This window comes from Neltuma alba, unplaced genomic scaffold (genome assembly GCF_004799145.2).
Source record: "Neltuma alba isolate B1F8T4 unplaced genomic scaffold, ASM479914v2 tig00011274_pilon, whole genome shotgun sequence".
Classification (NCBI taxonomy): domain Eukaryota; kingdom Viridiplantae; phylum Streptophyta; class Magnoliopsida; order Fabales; family Fabaceae; genus Neltuma; species Neltuma alba.
Window position 1 is genome coordinate 422090 of NW_021635984.1, and position 20053 is coordinate 442142.

At 30.3% G+C, this 20053-nt stretch overlaps 1 protein-coding gene across 1 annotated transcript; it reads right to left on the reverse strand.

Annotated features, from left to right (window-relative positions):
• Positions 1 to 13442: 13442 nt before the first annotated feature.
• LOC114763310 (patatin-1-Kuras 2-like) lies at positions 13443 to 18417 on the reverse strand. The gene is made up of 7 exons (XM_028952934.1): positions 18240 to 18417; positions 17728 to 17918; positions 16203 to 16362; positions 15955 to 16101; positions 14895 to 15140; positions 13862 to 14031; positions 13443 to 13690 (listed from the first exon to the last, which is right to left on the reverse strand). The coding sequence occupies exons 1-7, from the start codon at positions 18402 to 18404 to the stop codon at positions 13591 to 13593; spliced, it is 1179 nt and encodes a 392-aa protein (XP_028808767.1). The 5' UTR covers positions 18405 to 18417; the 3' UTR covers positions 13443 to 13590.
• Positions 18418 to 20053: the final 1636 nt, after the last annotated feature.

The following is a 20053-nucleotide window of genomic DNA, read 5'->3' on the forward strand; positions in this document are numbered from 1 at the left end:
TTTTTGTTGCTGTTGAAAGTCAATTTTTTTTGTAGTGATACAAACATACCATTTAATCTAATGGTCCGTGAGTTTATAATATGTTTGTACAAAACTCAAGATTTATTTTTCCCATTTAATCATTCTTTTTGTCAGCAATATTGCTTATTTGAAATTTTGTAATTAGAAAAGTACCTGTGCAGTGCACAATATATATTACTATAATTAAGTATAAATATAGAGTTGAAAAAAAAAAGTTTGAAGCTGATCACTAAGAAACTATATCATTAGTTTTAATTTAATCAATTTTTTCCGGTTATGATTACAGTGCTAGCTTTGAATTATATTTAATGACATGTTTGATTCCGATGGTCGTTGAACTTTGTAATATAAAGAGAATTACATTTGGTAATACTAATTCTCTTACACGGAAATAGATACATTAGGCTCATTATTTCAACATATAAATGTCGATTACAATATAGAGGAGTATGAAAAGAGATACTATATATCTTTGATCCTTAATATAAGACCTAGCTCATTGACTAATTTGGAGAGACTAGAAGTTATTAAATTAAATTATAGCATACATTATATGATCTCTGTAAAATATTTCTGTGTATTATTAGATTATATATTAATTTACAAATGAGACAAATTAGTTAATAATATTAATAAACTATTAATGAAATTCATATTTCAAATTATATTTAAATTTGATTTAAAATTTTAAAGTTAATAATATAAACTGCTAATAATCAATACTTCACTATTATAAGTGATTTTAAAACATTTAATTCAAATGTCAATCACGCAAATAACTCTTGGGACATTGTGTCCGATGAAAACATAGACTAACTCACAAAAAACACATGGAGTTAGAAGGGAAAAAAGAAAAGAAAAAGAAAAAGTAAGGGCATCCACTTTTCTATATAGAACAAAAGTTGATCAAGATGAGACCAGCTATTACTTAAGCATAGGGCAAGTGGAATTTTTTAATTAAAATAAATTTGAAAAATAAATAAACGTTTAACCAATTACTTCGATATACATATAAACAATTTTATGACATTGAATTCACATTTTAATCAAGCGGAAAAAAAAACTAGGGAGATGGTGTGAGAACATTATACACTAATAATTAAATAAAGTAAGGACATCCACCTTATTTGCAAGAAGATTATTTTTTTAACTAGACATAAATAAGAGCTTGCTCCATTTATAAATGCTGGAAATGGACCCTATCATTGATGACGAGTATAGTTTACACGTAAAATTGATCAACATAAGACAAAACTTTGGTTATGCATGCGCCAAATGGAAAAAAATGAACTTAATGCTATGCGTGATTTAGATAAATAACACATACAAACTTAACATTTAAATTAATAGTCCATTTGAGTGGTCGCGAAGTACTCCTCTAGTCCTATTTATAACATGCTTTACACAGACCAAGAAAACCTTAAACTTTATTAACCTTCATTTAAAATTCAACAGCTTTCTAATTTTATTCCTATTTAATTCATATTATACCTCATATAAATAAAGTTAAAATAATAACAAATAAAGGGTAAAATTATACATTCATACAAAAAATTTCTTAGTGCCCTCTAAAGGGGACCAAAAAATATCTTCCATCTCTACCCTATAAATAGGACCAAAGGAATACTTTGTAAGAATAAGACTTTGGTAAAAAAATTAAGTTGAAAAAGAAGCGAGAAACTCATGTATCCTTACAATATTTTTTTTTTTGGGCCGGTGTATCCATGCAATATATTTACTTGTGGGCTAATATTCTTTAAATATGTGTGTGTGAATATCTAATTTCATATGCAATAAATTTGGCACCGTCATTACGTAATGGACGATTAAACCAAAATTCTATATTCCTATATATGTGCTCTTTAACTCGATCATACGAACATATCATAAGTCTATTTTTTTTTTTTGGGTGAAAATATCATAAGTCTAATTTTATTTGGCTTATACTTTACTAATATTATTTTATCTCAACTCGATCATCTTCATATGTAAAATCATACCCCTAGATCGGCATCTTACATCATTAAAAGCCTTATGTAACTTCTATTTTATACGCCAATTGATCAAAAAATGGGTATTTCATTTCCAGCATTTGTAAAGAAAGCAAACTCACATTTATCAAAATGAAACCAAGGCCATATTTCTCTAATTAAAAAAATTAATTTTATGGCAAAATTACGGTAGTCCTTTCTAGATTTAACTACTAGTATATGTTTACCGTATCCCCTAGAGTTATTTGCTTAACTAAATTTGATTTAAATATTATAAAATTTCTTTGAAAAGTTGATTCAAATGTTATAAAATTTCTTTGATATATATGGGAACAAAGTGGTATTCAAAATTGGAGAAAAAAAAGAGTGGTATTGAAAAAAAAATGTCTCTCATCTACTTTCTTTATTCTACTCAATGGGTGTAAAATTGAAAAAAACTTTATTAATTATCTTGCAAGTCACTTATATTTAGAAACAAATTTTTCTTCTACAATTAATTTATATATAAACACTGAGTGCTATAAATAAGAGCTTGGTCCCATGGATTTTGGATCCATTCTTGATGTCCAAAATATTTAAAGAAGTTGTTGGCCAATGTAACGTCACTTGTAGGGAAAAAGTTTTGGTCATAATAGTAGTCACTTATAGTATATTTAATGTTTATTTTTTAATTTTATTCTTATTTAATATTTATTAAAAAGAGAGAGAAAATAATTAAAGAATGGAGATATAAGAATGATTTATAAATGTAGAGAGAGAGAGGTAACTTTAATAAGGATAAAATTAGAAAATTTTATCAATTTAATACATTTCTTGGGGTACGAAAATGTTTCCAAGTAACTTATATACTCCCTCCGTTCCTTATTATAAGAGACAAATAACCGAAGTACGTTGATAAAAAAAACAGTTAAAATTAGTTAAGAACAATTAATGTGTAAAAAGTATAATTTTTTTTCAAAAATGCCCTCATTAATAAGGAGAGAGAGAGCATGAGAGAGAATAATTAAATTATTAAAAGAAAGAGAAGTGAGAGGGAGAAAGAGTGTGAGTTGAAAATAATAAATATGGGTAAAATAGTAAATCAATACAAAAAAGGAGAGACAACTTGTAAGTGTCTCTTATATATAGGAACATGCTATAAGCATCAAATGTCTCTTATAATAACGAACGGAGGGAGTATTAAGAATTAGAGTGATATTAAATTAATAAAGTAATTACTTTAATATCGGTTAAAGTAATTTGACTTAATAAAAGATCATGCGTATCAAATTCCGCATCTTGTCAATGACTAGTTGCACCGACCACGTTTATAAATGCTGGAAATGGACCGTATCATTGATTATGAGTGTAGTTTACATATAAAATTGGTCGAAATGAGACAAGGGGGATGTACCGCGTGGTGGGGTACATTCTTGCGTGTCGTGGCCAAGTTTGCCTTCGTTTGAGTTGGGCCGCAGCCATAACCGGGTGCGTCATAACTCATTTTGTCTCTGAAAAATATTGCTCTTCTAATTCAAGTGAGGAGTCTTACTCCTAATTTGAAATCTATTTGTTTTTCTTTATCACCATAGCGTGATTCTAAAGCCAACTTGATCTTCAAATACTTCTAAAAGTTTCTCAAGTGGCTTGACATAATTACTCTTAATGCCAAAATATATTTTGTAAAAATGACAAATTTTATTAGCTCAAAAATAATAAGAATAAAAGTCAAAAGATGAATAAATACATTTAAAAATACATAAAACTAAAAAAAAAAAAAGTGCTAAAATAGCATAGAATTCTAGTGATTAACATTTACATATAAAATTGATCGAAATGAGACAAAGGGGACGTACCACGTGATGGGGTACCTTCTTGCGTGTCTTGGTGAGGCTAGATTCCGGTTGGAACCTCTTTTCTTTTGTTCCCATCCTGTTACTTCCTCTCTTTTTTTAACTGTAATATTAACATATTTTAACAGTTTAGATTTTAATTTTTTTAAAAATATTTATAAAAAAATTTTAAAAACATTTAATGCACTTCTGAATTTTGAATTAAATTTTAATATTTTTTGATTTATTATTTATTTATTTTTATAATTTAATGTTTTAATAATAGTTTTAAAAAATTTAAATCTGAAATATTAAAAATATTTATCTAACTGTTAAAATATTAATATAGTTCATTCATGCTTGCTGCCGCCACAAAGGGCATGCATCGCGTGGTGGGGTCCACCCGGCTCCCTCCGCGCTTACCTGTCCTACTTTCTCACTTAACCTCCCTTTTGGCGGTCCAATCCCCTGCTAGTTACTTTTAAGAGAAAATTAGAACAAAGAACTTGCAGAGAGAAAAATTTAGTGTAAAGAATCATAAAAATTAGAATTATTTTAAAAGACCATATATTAAAATATAATTTTAGAAAGACAAAATTACCCACAATTAATCCTCTTATATTCTCTCATAAGATATTTCAAAAATTGACTGTTAGTGAGTTTCTCCATTTGCTATTAGCAGTTGATTTAATGTAATTAAAAATAGGTTAAAATATATTTTTAGTTTTTTAACTTTATACAAGGTTTCATTTTGATTTTTTAACTTTAAAAAGTAAACTTTTAGTCATTTAACCCTAAAACTGTTAACAAAAAAATAATAATATTAAGCTTTTGAATATTGATAAAACATTACTAGATGCTAACATATTAAATTTAATATTCAAAACAACCATGATTTTATCACAAATCATTATTTAAGAATAAAAATTTTAGAATTAAAGGACTAAAAGTATATTTTTTAAAATTAAGGGACCAAACTAAAACCTTACGTAAAGTTAAAGAACTAAATGTATACTTTAGTCTTAAAAATATATATATAGCTTTATAATTTAATTAAAAATACACACACATATATATATATATACACAATTGCAAAATATTTTCAGCCAACACATATATTTAAAATATTTTTACAAACAAGTTTTAATAAATAAATGAAATTAAACATTTAAATTATTACAAAATAAAATTTTATTTTTATAAAATTAATTAAACTTATAATATGTTAATTGATTTAATTGCATAACAAAAATATTAGAATATGTATTTTTAATTTTGAATAAAGATATGTTATATGTGATTAAATGATAATTATCAAATAGTATTTGTGTTAAGGAAGGCTATTTTGGTCCAAATAATAAGTTAACACTATGATTTCATAGTTATAGATAAAAGTTAAATTTCAGAACTAGAAAAAAAAAACGTGTGCAATGTATATTTTGATTTTAAGGATATTTATATACATTTTCAAAATAAAAGGAGATCTCCGGCCGTAATTTAATTAGAAAGAATATTGATGTGTTTTGCTCTTTTTTTTAATCCCTGAATTTAAACAAAATTAGAAAAATCACAAAGACAACGAATAAAGTGGTAAAGGTAATATGGTACCTTAAAATCTATACTTGAACACTTGGTCCTTTCAAATAATTTTAATTTTTATGGTCCTTCTTACTAAATATTTTTCTCTACAGGTCCTTCATTCATGCTCACCTTTTTTACTTATCTTCTTCCTTACCATAAAATAAAATTAAAACAAGCACCTGTTTCTCAATGACGGCCGCATCAATATTTAATGTTTTCCAACTTAATATTAAATAATCCTATTGAATTATTAGTGGTGAAATGTTGAAATTGCGCCTATTTAGAATTAAGACTGCTTGGGAAATAATAAAAAAAATGATCAACCACTCAATTGTTATTCGAACTTTCGAAGGCTGAATAAGGGGAACATATCCTAAACCCATTCAGCTATAGTAACTAAAAGCTTTAAACAGTTGAAACGAGAAACTAGAAGCACTAACACAATGCCTCAAGCTTTATTTATTTGCTGGTGCTTTATGCACAGCCAGCATGTGATGCAGTACAATACAACGTCAAGGACATCAAAGCAGAGGATATTACGGAACATGTCCATTTATTTTATTTAGTACATTATTTATTTATTCATTAAAGTGCTAATAATGGCAACGTAAAACCCCATAACTATTTAAAATGCTATCAGAATAGCATTTCTGCATCAGATTCAATAAGTGGCCGAAAGAGCACCGAAGAATCCTCTCTTCAATTTCGATGCTCTCTTTCCAAGACGACGAACTTTCTCTTCATGAAGAATTTGAGCCAGCCCACAAAGAAAAACACATAAAATCGTAATTATCAGAAGCTCAATTTCCTTGCGCAAAACTCTAATTTTTATCCATGTGGATGTACCAATATTTGTCAATAAATTAAAACAAGTTTGCCATTAAAAAAAAAAAAAGAATCAAAACACAAGTTTTTTTACGTGTGATACGTACTTGTCCAGAGCTTCAGCATTGGTACCTTCACCAGTTTACTCTGGAACAAAAGTATCTACATTCATCCTTTTAACTGGTTCATTCAGCAAATCCTGTCCTGCCTGTACAAGTTTATCCATGTTTTCTTCTGAAGCATTAGCCGAACCAATACTTGGATCTAAATTGTATTCCTGCACCAAATATTAATGTTACACATACATATGTGTGATATAGCAATTTGTAGATGATTAACTACTATGGTCCCATTTGGTAAGAAACACTGAGAGGTAAAAATTGATATTAGAAATGAAATTGAAAAAGTTTAACTAAAAGAGTATTTGATATGAGAGATTGCTTATTATTTAGGATTGGACAAACCTATATAGGTGGGGATTGACATGGGAAGATGGTTTTGGAACTTTAATCCTAGGATTAAGATTTTCATATCAAAGTGTCCATTACCTCCATTCCCACTCCTAATCCCACCTTCACACCCAATCCTAATTCCATTCCGGCTCCATCAAAATTGAGACCACGTACCAAACATGACCTATAACTACTTCCTCTCGTCTTATTTAATTTGAGACCTTACCCATCGCGGTTTTTAATACAAGGTTCTTTGTTTCTTTCACTCTTGGCTTAAATAATGGCTTCGATTGATTAGGAACAACTTTGGAAAGTTGTAAAAAATCTTTGACACTTAACTAAAGTGAACTAATTTTCTCAATCATCAAGGTCTTGTAATTAAAAAAAGGATCAGAAGATGTGATGAACTCCGGTCGCTAATTTAGGAGTTAGTTAATTAGAACTAGGGAGATGGCGTGAGAACATATACTAATAATTAAATAAAGAAAGGACGTCCGCCTTATTTGCAAGAAAATTATTATTATTTAATTAGATATAAATAAGAGCTTGCTCCATTTATAAATGCTGGAAATGAACCCTATCACTGATGCTGAGTGTAGTTTACCTATAACATTGATCAAAATGAGACAAAATATTAGTTACGCATACGCCAAATGAAATTAATTTAATTTAATGCCATGCATCATTTAGATAAATAACACATACAAACCTAACATTTAAATTAGTAGTGGTCCACAAGTACTTTATAAGAATAAAACTTTGGTAAAAATTAAGTTGAAAAAAAAGCGTGAAACTCATGTTGTATGCATACAATATATTTTTGATGGCCGGTGTATCCATGTAAAATATTTACTTGTGGGCTAATTTTTTTTTTTTTATATATGTGTGTGAATATCTAATTTCATATTCAATAAATTCGGCACCGTCATTACGTAATGGACCTTTAAACCAAAATTCTATATTCCTATATGTGTTCTTTAACTGGATCATCACACGCACTTGATGAGAGCCTTTGTCATTCGTCTTGGAGTTCCTGATCAAAAATAAATCCAAGTAATGCAATATAGTGCAAAACTTATGTCGTTTCATTTCAAAGAGCCTTTATTTGAAATCCTAAGCAAACTAAATATCAGAAATAAAGAATTGACTTGGAAAGGGATTAATTTTCTTTTTAACTAACTAATTGGCAAAATTTAAAAAGATGCAAAATGAGTAAATAATTTTTGAATTTTTAGTTTATAAAATGGATATGAATGAAATAAGCAAAGAGAATTAACAAGTAACAACAAATGGAAAAGCAATCCTCTAACACAACGATTTAGGCTATCATTATTTCAGTTAATTTGGGAGTTAGCTAAATTGAAAAAAAAAAAAACTCCAAGGGCCACCTCTTAGACCAAGCCACATTGCATATTAATTACTCACAAGTAAACTGTTTCAGCACAATTAGCTAAAGAGAATCAAGGAAAAACAATTAACATTTTTTTGTCCGATAACCAAGCCACCTTGAATTATCACTAAATATTCACAATAATTTAAAAATATAGTCTAATCCAGTATAATGTAAAGAAATTAAAGCTAATCAGCATAATGTCAAATGCTAATTAAAGATTCCAATAATTCCAACAAATCTCAATATAAATATAAATCATCATAGCATATTCTGACATTATAAAATTCATTCTAACCTAGAAATCACAATTACAATGAAAGAAATAAAAATTGAAAGAGTTGAAACTCCCCTTTAAAAGTTCCAAGTTCAAGTCATAGACACTGTGCTAGAGAATTGAAGGATTTAGCCCAGCTCCTATATCAGTAAAGCTCCACCGTATGCTTTAATAATCACAGCCATAGCAAAAAAACGCAGCGAAAGGTGGATGAATGCTGAAGGATGGGTTTCGGTTGATGAGAGACAGAGAGGAGAGGCGAAGTCGAGACTATGGAGGTTTGATTCTCCCCCCGGCGCCGTCGGCCTCTTGTGCTCCTCTCGCCTTCGCGTCTCTCTCTTTTTTTCTTTCAGCGCCGTCCAGTTCGTGCCCGCCACTCCCCTGGAGATGATGAAGAATATTGGTATATTATTATTATATATTTTTTTTAAATTTATTTTTTTCTCTTTTTTTATTTTTATTTTTATTTTTAAATCTTCTAAAAACCTACAAACAAAATTTAAGGATAGGATCGCATTAATTGTCCTCAAAAATCAATTAGTCACAATTAAACCAAAATATGATAGTTTTGCTCCTATAAAATAATAATTCAAAATAAAACATTAAATCAATTAACAATCAACTAAGACCAAAAAGACTAATTAAGTTGACAAAACCCATATAAAAGATATCAAAATATATAAAAATAATTGAGTTTGTCAGCACTATTTTCATGACAAGTGCACAGGTCCTGACAAGTAATCAAGTGATGAGTAAAGTATCATTTCTACAAGGATTTGGTTTCAAAATCCGGTCAAGTATTCATTATCATACTTTCATTTAATTTGAGTAATACAAATATCAAAAGTAAAAGCAAATATTTATAAAATTACAAATTAATAAAAAGAAAAAGTGATTCTTCAATTCCAAAAATTCAAATGGACCTAGGATTATTTTTCCCTTTATATTTCAAAAGTATTCAATTAAATCCCCATTATATTTGCTTCTTAATATATATATATGTGTGTGTGTGCGCGCGCGCTAGCCAATGATATTAAATTACCTATAAGTACTCTCTCAAGTCTCCAAATAGATGTTTAGCTCAATTAGTTTTTTAATCTCTTAATTAATTAATTAAGCCCCAAATTTTTATTGCAAACCTAACATGACTATGTGAGGTTAATGAGTATATCTCTATCTCATTAACAAAACCATCCATCCAACTCGTAAGCTTCAAGTTCTCACATAATTTTATCTAAGTTCTACACTCAATTTAGCTCTTTCAAGTATCAATCAAATGAACACAACAATCTCATTGGTGGCCAATCAACAAGAAGCATTAAGCATAGAGTAAAATCAACACAATCATATCATCAATCACAAATATAAAGAGGAAATGAGTACTTAATCCATACAAAAGTTCAAAATAATCCTAAAATTAAAATATTTAACCACACATACTCAAAAAAATTCATAAGAATATATATACATCAGCATAAAATGGAATAAGAATAGAAAAAGCAAGATAGAGAGGAAAAACCAAGGAAAGAAGCCCAAATCTCTTCAAAGCTCCAACTCCTAGCTAAATCTCCTCCAGGAAGCAAGCCTTAGCACAACACAATACTTCCAAGAACCACCCAGAATTGGGGAATGGCAGCCGAGGTTGAGTTTGGAGCTTTAAAACCTAGAATTTTCTAACTTAGTATTGTTGTACATTTTGTTGTCAGTAACTGCACTGTTGCCCAAAAAATTTGTGCTGCAACCAAGTTTGTCTCTGATTGAGTTGGGCCGCAGCCAAAACAGAATGTGCTGCAACTCATTTTGCCTTTAAAAAATTTTGTTTTTCTAGCTTGAATGAGGAGTCTTACCCATAATTTGGAGTCTATTTGTTCTTCCTTGATCAGTGTGGTGTGACTCTAAAGCAACTTTAATCCTCAAATACTTCCAAAAGCTTCCCAAGTGGCTTGACATAATTACTCTTAATGTCAAAATATGCCTTGTAAAAGTGACAAACTTTATAAACTCAAAAATAACAAGGATAAAAGCCAAAAGATGAACAAATACATCTAAGAGTGCATAAAATTAAAGGAAAAAGTGCTAAAATAACATGAAATTCTAATGATTAACACCCACATATCATAAGTCTAATTTTATTTGGCGTATACATTGTTACTAATATTATTTTAACTCAACTCGATCATTTTAATGTGTAAAATCATACTCATAGATTGACATCTTACATCATAAAAAGCCTTATATAAGTTCTATTTTATACACCACTTGATCAAATAATGGGTGTTTGATTTCCAGCATTTGTAAATAAAGCCAACTCATAGTATTTATCAAAATTAAACCAAGACCATGCTTCTCTGATTAAAAAAATTAATTTTATGGCAAAATTACGGCAGTCCTTTCCATGGTTAACTATCAGTATGTGTACCGCATCCCTAGAGTTATTTGCTTGACTAAAATTTGATTTAAAGGTGGGTTAATATAATTTTTTATCCTTTGAATTTTGACCCATTTTGATATTGGTTTCTGAAATTTCAGACTTGTGGTTTTGGTTTTTAGAATTTAATTCGTCAACAAACGTTATCCCTGATTAAAAAAAGGCTGTTAAGTTTTGCTGACATGGCACAGACCGTGTTAGCTTGAATGACATGGCTTGTGACTTGTTAACATGACCTAATTATGGGGCATGGTGAGCTGACCTGGACATATAGTTAAACGAACAAAAAAAAAAAAAAAGGGGGAGCTTCTTCACGTTATGGCCATCGTGATCGCCGGTATGGGCTTCTTAACGAATGGGTAGTTCTCATGGATGGAGCCATCCCTACTGTGCTGGTATTCTATCTGTGAATGATGAAGATGCTGAAGACAGGTCGTTAAACTGCTCACATGGAGAGAAACGCAAAGCAAGCAGTTGTAGATATGGCCAGAGCTTTGGACATTGAAATCCAAGCCGAGCAAGAAAGGTTGAGTTAAAAGAAATACACTAGTGTATTTTTCAGATTTGCATCAAGTGGAATTATCTAGTTTATTGAAGAGATGAGATTTTCTCTGACAACAAAGTGACTTTTTGATTTGAGTCCGCAAATTTTATGGGTCAAGTTGTTATTGAAGTTGAAGATTTTTTTTTTTTTTTTTGCAGTGACAACAAAATACAGACATCAAAGCTATTCACTGATAGTCATATCAGGACAAACTTGTCATCGGTGGTCGCTGGAATTCATGGACAAAAAGAATTGAGTTAATACAGTTGTGAGATTATTAAAAGGAAGTTAATTTTAGAAAAATCATTCCATATAATTTGCAGTTAACATATTTAACCTATGCACATGGTGGAGAAGTCATAAAGCTTGGTATTAGATTCTCAACCTATATATTTCTTTCTAGTTTCCTCAGTAAACGCACAGTGTTTACCTCTGTTTTTTGTTAAAAGAACAGAGGTAAACAGAGTATTCTTGTTCTCGGACATTAGTTAAAGTTAATATCCCTTAACACTCAATATGTTTCCTCTTGTTTTTGAATGTGATCTTGCATGCTCTATTATGTTGTCTTGCGTATTCTTTCATAAGTAGGGAACGCATTCTTTCCATCTAACCTATTCTCTGTAAATACTAATGACTTGTATAAATTTCTGGGTACGAGTTCTTCACTCCATGGCCCCCTGGCAAGCCCATTGCTCTAGCGACGGCCACATCAATCTTTCCAGTGATGCCGGTCCTCTTCCTCCAAACTAGCCCCTCTCCTCTTGTCTTTCTTCAGCGTCGTTTTTGTCGTCTCTCTTTCAAACCTGTCATGTGCGTGCTTTGTGAAAAAGGATTTTTCTTTTTTTTTTCTTCTTTTTTTTCCCCTTTAACTATATGTCCAGTCAGCTCATCATGCCACGTAATGAGATTATGTTGCTAAATCAAAACCCACCTCATCTAAACAAACACCATTTGTGCATCTCAGCAAAACTTAACAGACTAAATTCTAAGGATCAAAATCACAAATTTAAAATTTCATGAACCAATATCAAAATGAATCTATATTTGAAGGATTGAAAATTATATTAACCCTTTAAATGTTACAAATTTTCTTTGAAAATTTGATTTAAATGCTAGAAAATTTCTTTTATATATAAATATATATATATATATATATATATAGGAACAGAGTGGTATTGAAAAGTTGGCAAAAAGGAGTGGTATTGAAGAAAAATATGCTATACATTTTCCCTGATCTACTTTCTTCATCTTACCCAATAGGGATAAAATTGAAAAATATTATTAATTACCCTACAAGTGACTTATATCTAGATTTAAACTTGTCTTCTACAAGTAATTTATACTCTGGTCTTATTTATAAGACAGAGAGAAAAACATGTTTTGATCTTATTTATAGAGCATTAAAATAATTTTTTTGTATGAATGTATGACTTTCCCTTTATTTATTTTTATGTTGGTTTGTTTACAAGATGTATAATGTATATTAATAAGGATAAAATTGAAAAGTTATTGAATTTTAAATTAGAGTTATTGAAATTTAAGATTTTTTTATTTTTTAGTTTGTGTAAAACTTGTTGAAAGTAAGTTATAAATAAGACTGGATGAGTAACAAAATTCACTTCACCTCCATTAATTAATTTGGTTCCTTCTCCGTTAAGAAAGTTAGAAAGTAAATATTACATTTAATGAAGGGTGTATTTGAAAAGGACCAGAAAATTATATTAAATAAAACAATCCGACATATTTTCATTAAATGTGTTTATGTAATGTACGTGCGTGTGAAGCTTGAATGAGGCCTCAGGTTCCGGCCCGGCATCCACATATTCGTGTGCGTGCGTGCGTTCGTTTAAATAGTATTAAATCAAAAAATCCAACATATTTTCATTAAATTTATATATTATAAATGGTTGAAATATATTCCTAATATCAATCTCTCAATTGTCATTCGAACTTTCGAAAGGTGTATAAGGGGAAAATATTCCTAAACCCATTCAGCTAAAGTAACTGTAGGCTTTAAACAGTTGAAACGAGAAATTAAAAACACTAACACAATGCCTCAGGCTTTATTTGCTGGTGCTTTATGCATAGCCAGCATATGATACAGTACAATACAATGTCAAGGACATCAAAGCAGGGGATATTATAATACATATCCATTTATTTTTATTTATTTAGTACGTTATTTATTTATTTATTAAAGTGCCAATAATGGCAACATAAAACCCCATAACTATTTAAAATGCTATCAGAATAGCATTTCTGCATCAGATTCAATAAATGGCCGAAAGAGCACCGAAGAATCCTCTCTTCAATTTCGATGCTCTCTTTCCAAGACGACGAACTTTCTCTTCATAAAGAATTTGAGCCAGCCTACAAAGAAAAACACATAAAATCGTTATTATCAGAAGTTCAATTTCCATACTCAAAACTCTAATTTTTTATCCACCTGGATGTAGCAATATTTGTCAATAAATTAAAACTAGTCTGCCATTAAAAAAAAAAAGGAATCAAAACAAAAGTTTTTTGACGTGTGATACATACCTGTCCAGAGCTTCAGCATTGGTACCTTCACCAGTTTCCTCAGGAACAAAAGTATCCACATTCATCCTTTTAACTGGTTCATTCAGCAAATCCTGTCCTGCCTGTACAAGTTTATCCATGTTTTCCTTTGAAGCATCAGCCGAACCAATACTTGGATCTAAATTGTATTCCTGCACCAAATATTAATGTTATACATACGTATGTATGATATAGCAATTTGTAGATGATTAACTACTATGGTCCCGTTTGGTATGAAACATTGAGATGTAGAGATTGATATTGGAAATGAAATTGAAAATGTTCAACTAAAAGAGTATTTGATACGAGAAATTGCTTGTTATTTAGGATTGGGCAAACCTATATAGGTGGGGATTGGCATGGGAAGGTGGTTTAATCCTAGGATTAAGATTTTCATATCAAAGTGTCCATTACCTCCATTCCCACTCCTAATCCCACCTTCACACCCAATCCTATTTCCATTCCGGCTCCATCAAAATTGAGACCCACGTACCAAACATGACCTATAACTACTTCCTCTCGTCTTATTTAATTTGAGACCTTACCCATCGCGGTTTTTAATACAAGGTTCTTTGTTTCTTTCACTCTTGGCTTAAATAATGGCTTCGATTGATTAGGAACAACTTTGGAAAGTTGTAAAAAATCTTTGACACTTAACTAAAGTGAACTAATTTTCTCAATTATCAAGGTCTTGTAATTAAAAAAACGATCAGAGGCTGCAATGAACCCCGGTCCCTAACTTAGGAGTGAGTTAATTACGATTAGATTTGGTCCACTTTATTTTCCATATTTATCATTTTTTTAAAATTCATTTACTTATCTTATAAATTGATATATAATCTTACATTATTCAGGGGTATTTTAGGGAGATCAGGTCAAATTTATTACAATTAACTAATTTATCTAAAACTTTTCAACATATTTAGATTAGGTAAGTAGCTCGTATATTAAGAACGAAAGGAAATACTATCTTATCATGACCTATTTATACTAAAAAATTTATAGTTAAAAATACCTGAATTCGAAGGTAGTTCTGTGGTTGAAGTTTGAAGGTTGAGTTAATGCGATATTCATTCATGGTTGAAGATGCAGCTTCAATCATAGTTAAATTGCTCTTCTCCCAATCGGTAACAGTCCAAGTACGATTAGCATCAAAGCCCGGGGAAGTAGTGTTTGTATTTCCAGTTCCAATGGATAGCAAAATGATTTCTCTATTCTTGTATTCTTCTTGTCGTAACACCTCATTGATCGCAAGATTTGCCTGAAATATTATAGTTAAAACAATACTTAATTAATTATGGACATAATCTAATTTTTTGGTTTCTAAAAAGAAACGTCACACTCTAAAAATGTATAATTCAAAATCAACATATATAATGAGTAATAGCCAGAAGTCATAAGTAGTGAAGCTCACTCTCTAAGCTGGAAGTCGTAAGTAGTTCAAGTCACCATATTCAAACAATATTAGATTAATGGGAAATATGTCCTGTTGAAATTAAACTTTGATATTTACTACTATATTCCATATATAAATATGTGTCATTTTATTTGATACACACATAAAATTCTGATATCAATAGGTAATGAAAAAATCTCAATAGGAAATCACTGAACTTTTCTTATTCTATTTATAGATCGGCTCAATCAAATATTAATATTTTATTGTATATGTGAATATATCGGATATTGATTATTAATCTTTTAATAGTGATTTGCATACATGTATGATGTATGTATTTAATATGTATGTGTGTATATCTATATATATAAGGTTAATTTGCATCCAACTCTAAAATATTCAGTGGTTCATCTAGTAACTTGAAGTATTCTTTTAGGTATATTTAGCATCCTAAAGTATTTTGTGGTGTAATTTTGCCTGGGTAATTTAGAGTACCGGATGAATTTCAAAATATTTTAGAGTGTTAGATACGTTTACTCCAAGGTATTGGATTAACCTTAACCCCGTAATTATATATATGGTGTGCACACACGCGCACACACAGAGAGAGAGAGAGAGAGAGAGAGAGAGAGAGAGAGAGAGAGAGAGAGAGAGAGAGAGAGAGAGCTTAAATTACCGGCATAGGTGCAATGAAAAGGCCATCAACGAGATTAAATTCAGTATTTTGGTACTTGAAATAATAGGGCGGAAACGATCGCGGTGCTGCAGAGGTTCCAATACATGCGTCGGACAGTTTGACGTTTAAGTGAGGAACATCCTTTATCTGCATCATTATATATATATAGAGTTAATTTAATGGCCAGTCTCAATAGGATTAATTCATTCAATAGGAATAGAAATATATATAAATATATATCTCAAAACCTTGAAGCTTGAGAATATAGTTGGCTGAAGAAGCTTGATGTCGAAGGCGGAAATGACAACATTTGTGGCTGTCTGGTTTATCAGTGTTTCACCCAACATCTCGGCCGCTACTTGTCGTAAATACTTCCCGTCAAACACTGGACATAACCCAGTACAGTAGCTGTTGTCAAGAAACAAATATATAGTTATATCATTTTAAAACTGATGCTTTCAACTAAACATATTACATATAAATTACTTTCAATAATACATGTGTTTAAGGCAGATGGAAGAGGCTTGATTCCCCTAAAGATTCGAATCTTTATGTGCAACCTATTAATATATTACATTCGTCTTTAATATATGAGTTAGTCGACTGATTTAAGTAGATTAAGAAAATTAGTTAAATTAATTATTTGTAACAATAGATGTTGTCTTCCCTAAAATATCCTTGCTGATCATGTGTTTTAGGTAGAGCTACCATGTGATAAAACCTTTAATGTGTGCAACTATTATAAGGATTACTTCAAAATAAATAAATAAATATGAGAGACAAAATAGATTGAGATCTTATATTTAGAACCAAATTGAAAGTCAAACTAGCCTTATATTAAAGACCGAATGTGGTATAATCAACAAGTTTGACCAATTATCAGAAAATCTTTAAAAAAAAAAAAAAGGTGAATAGCTTTCAACGCCTTGATGTTATTACAACACTTTAATGTTATTACCTATCAGTATCCAACACCCTAATCTTATTTATGGTACATCAACACCCTATATTATTTTTTTGGTGCTTCCAAATCCCGTGATGTTATTTTCAGTTATATCCAACAATGTAATCTTATTTATTGTTTAATGTGTTGGATGCACTATAAATAAATAAAATTAGGGTGCCGGAAGCACTACAAAAATAACATCAAGATGCTGGATGCACCATAACAAAGATTAGGGTGCCAGATTCAACTAAAAAATAATACTCCTCGGATCCTTAATATAGAACCCAATTCTTGAGTTGGTTTTGGTCCTAAATATAAGACTTATTTCTCATATTTATCAATTTTCTCTAAATTACCCCTATAGATACTCCCTCAACCATAATCAAATAGAAGAGGGAGAGAGGGTATTAAAAAAGATGATTATGGTATTTTAGGAAAAATGTGTCACTTTTCTTATAATTAACTAACTTACCTAACTTCCTTAATTTAATCAAATTAGTTAAATGGGTCTTATATTAAGGACCGGAGGAGTAATATCTTAGTACTGGATGCTACTTTACCCAAACAAAGATAATCTGAGAGGAGCCACTTCCAGTTAAAACCAACAATAATCAAGTCTAACGTACTAATATTAGATTTCAAATAGTGGTACAAAAAAATTACTTTTTAGAACAATTAAGCATGTCTGGAACCCATTTTTGTTTGCAAAAATATATAAATTCATTACCATCACGATTTCTACTATCTAACTATTTGAATTATGACCAATTACTATTATAATCTGTTTTGATGGTCTCTAACTAAAAGATAAGCCTACGTACACATACCAATAGATGTTTGGAGTGAAGATGGAAGGACCATGCTCTTTGTAAAACTTGACAATTTCATCAGCAGCATAGATAGGGCGGTCCTTGTTTTGAGGGTCAGGGGCAGTGAGAAGTGCAGTTATAAGCCCTCCAGTGCTTGTCCCAGCAACCACATCAAAATACTCTCCTATTCTTGCATTTGGGTCCCTTTTCTGAATTTCTCACTCAAACATAGATGTTGTTACTGTTGTTCATTTTTTAGTATGTTAAATATACAGAGAACCATATATACAATTAAAAAAACTTATTGTTTATGCAAATAAGCACTTCTTTGTTTGCCCCCATAATCAAAGATAAATAAATTTCTCCTGAATATTGTTGAAATCTTGCAAATTTCCCCTTTTTTTTCCGACATATATAAGGATCTCTCCTTGAGTAAATATGAAATAATTAATGCTTCTGACTTTTGTTGAAATTTCCCGGACATATATATTCTCTATAATTTCAAATATATACCCAGACATAATAAATACCTGGAGGTCAGCTTCAAGTTGTTCAAGGATAACCCCAGGGAGAATCCCTTTAATGCCTCCTCCATCAATGGCAAGGACTCTGACTTTTGCTGCATTCTCTTCCACAGCCATGAGTTGATTGGAGAATGCAACAAGTAAAAAAAGGAACACAACTATTTTTGACATTTTTAGGGTTTGAGAGAAACAAACAGCTCAGAAGAGACTTCTGATATCGTAAGAGGTAAGAGATGAGTTCGTAACTTGAGCGGTCTTCGTTAATGAGCTAGGGTTTATATAGAAATTTGGTCACGACGAGACAAAATATTAAGGCTAAAACATTTTTGAAAAAAAGCCCTAATTTTTATGTCATGTGTAATTAACCTCCCCAACCTTTAAAATTATATAACATACCTCCCTGAACATTTACATTTATGCACAAAGCTTTCATGTTATTAGTTATATTCATTATTTATGATCTGTAAATGCCTTGAAATTTAAATGGTATAAAACTCAGTTTGAGGCGGTTATAGGTACAAAAATAATGTTTAAGGGGTATAAAATAGATAGCTTGGGATTATTTGCCTAAATTTAAAAGTTCAGAAAGATTTATATAATTTAGAAAATATTAACAACGCATAGGCCAAACGAAAATTGAACACACGCTACATGTGATTGGGTTAAAGAACAAATACAAACGTATCAATTAGTAATGGTCCATTTTAGTGGCCCATGAGTGCATAATATGTTTGTACAAAACTTAATGTTTATTTTCCCTATTTCACCATTCTTCTGATCAGCAATTTTACATATCTTTTGCAGTTTAAAAATTATAATGAACATTTTTTTTTATGGATGTAATTGAATCTTATAATTTACGTGTAATTAGAAATTAAAGCATCTGTCCTTTTACTGTAATTGCGGATAAATATAAAGTTGAAAAAAGTTTGAAGTACTTTCATTTCACCCATACAATTCAGGGATTCATGCTAAATTGCGGATTGATGCATGTGCGACGCAATAAACTTGCCACCAATATGTAATCCAAATAATAAAATTGGAAGGAAAAAAAGAAATATTTTCATTATGTTAATTAAGCAAAATAGTAGTAGTATATCATTATGTTCATTAAGCAAAATACGCAATTATAGATCATTTTAGATAACCTTAAACTTTGCAATGAATCTCATTAAACTCTTACATCTGCCTAGATAACTCTCCTACTAATAATTTTATTCATTACTTATTTAGAAGGCTTATATACATATAACTCAAAGCTTCAGGGGCCATACATGCATACAAAGATATTATTTGAATGGTATATAATTTGATAGCTTGGGTTTATCCATATGGAGTTGAAAAGTTTTTTTTTTGTGGCCAAAATATAGAGTTGAAAAGTTTAGGAGGGTTTGTTATTAATCTTTAAAGCTTTATCCATACGTAGTTAAAGGTATAGGGAAGTCTTGTGCAATTTAGTATTTCTTATACTAGAGAAATATGGTTTTGGTTAAAGTTTTATAAATTAATAAAATAAGGGCTTTATCGGAAATAAAATCCCTATCCTTGGATTAAGTAGCTGGTAACACATAACTTACATGAACCTTGTGATAACCCAAGATATCAGGTTATAGCTTGAGTGTTCTCCCTTAATGAGCATGGTAATGGTAATTTACATATAAACTTGATCAAAACGAGACAAAAGATTAATTACACAAATGCCAAATGAACAATTGACTTGTGCTATGTGTAATTCACTTAAAGAACACATACAATTTTAACATTTAAAGTAATGGTCCAATTGATTGGTCCACAAGGACTTCATAAATACATAATAACTA

What these genes read in the sequence shown, in the direction of transcription:
- LOC114763310 (XM_028952934.1), bottom strand. Translation starts at nt 18,404, where the DNA reads ATGTCAAAAATAGTTGTGTTCCTTTTTTTACTTGTTGCATTCTCCAAT. An exon ending in CTATATTCTCAAGCTTCAAG is followed by an intron (nt 16,102 to 16,202) that starts GTTTTGAGATAT and finishes ATAATGATGCAG; the next exon opens with ATAAAGGATGTTCCTCACTT. An exon ending in AGAACTACCTTCGAATTCAG is followed by an intron (nt 14,032 to 14,894) that starts GTATTTTTAACT and finishes TATTTGGTGCAG; the next exon opens with GAATACAATTTAGATCCAAG.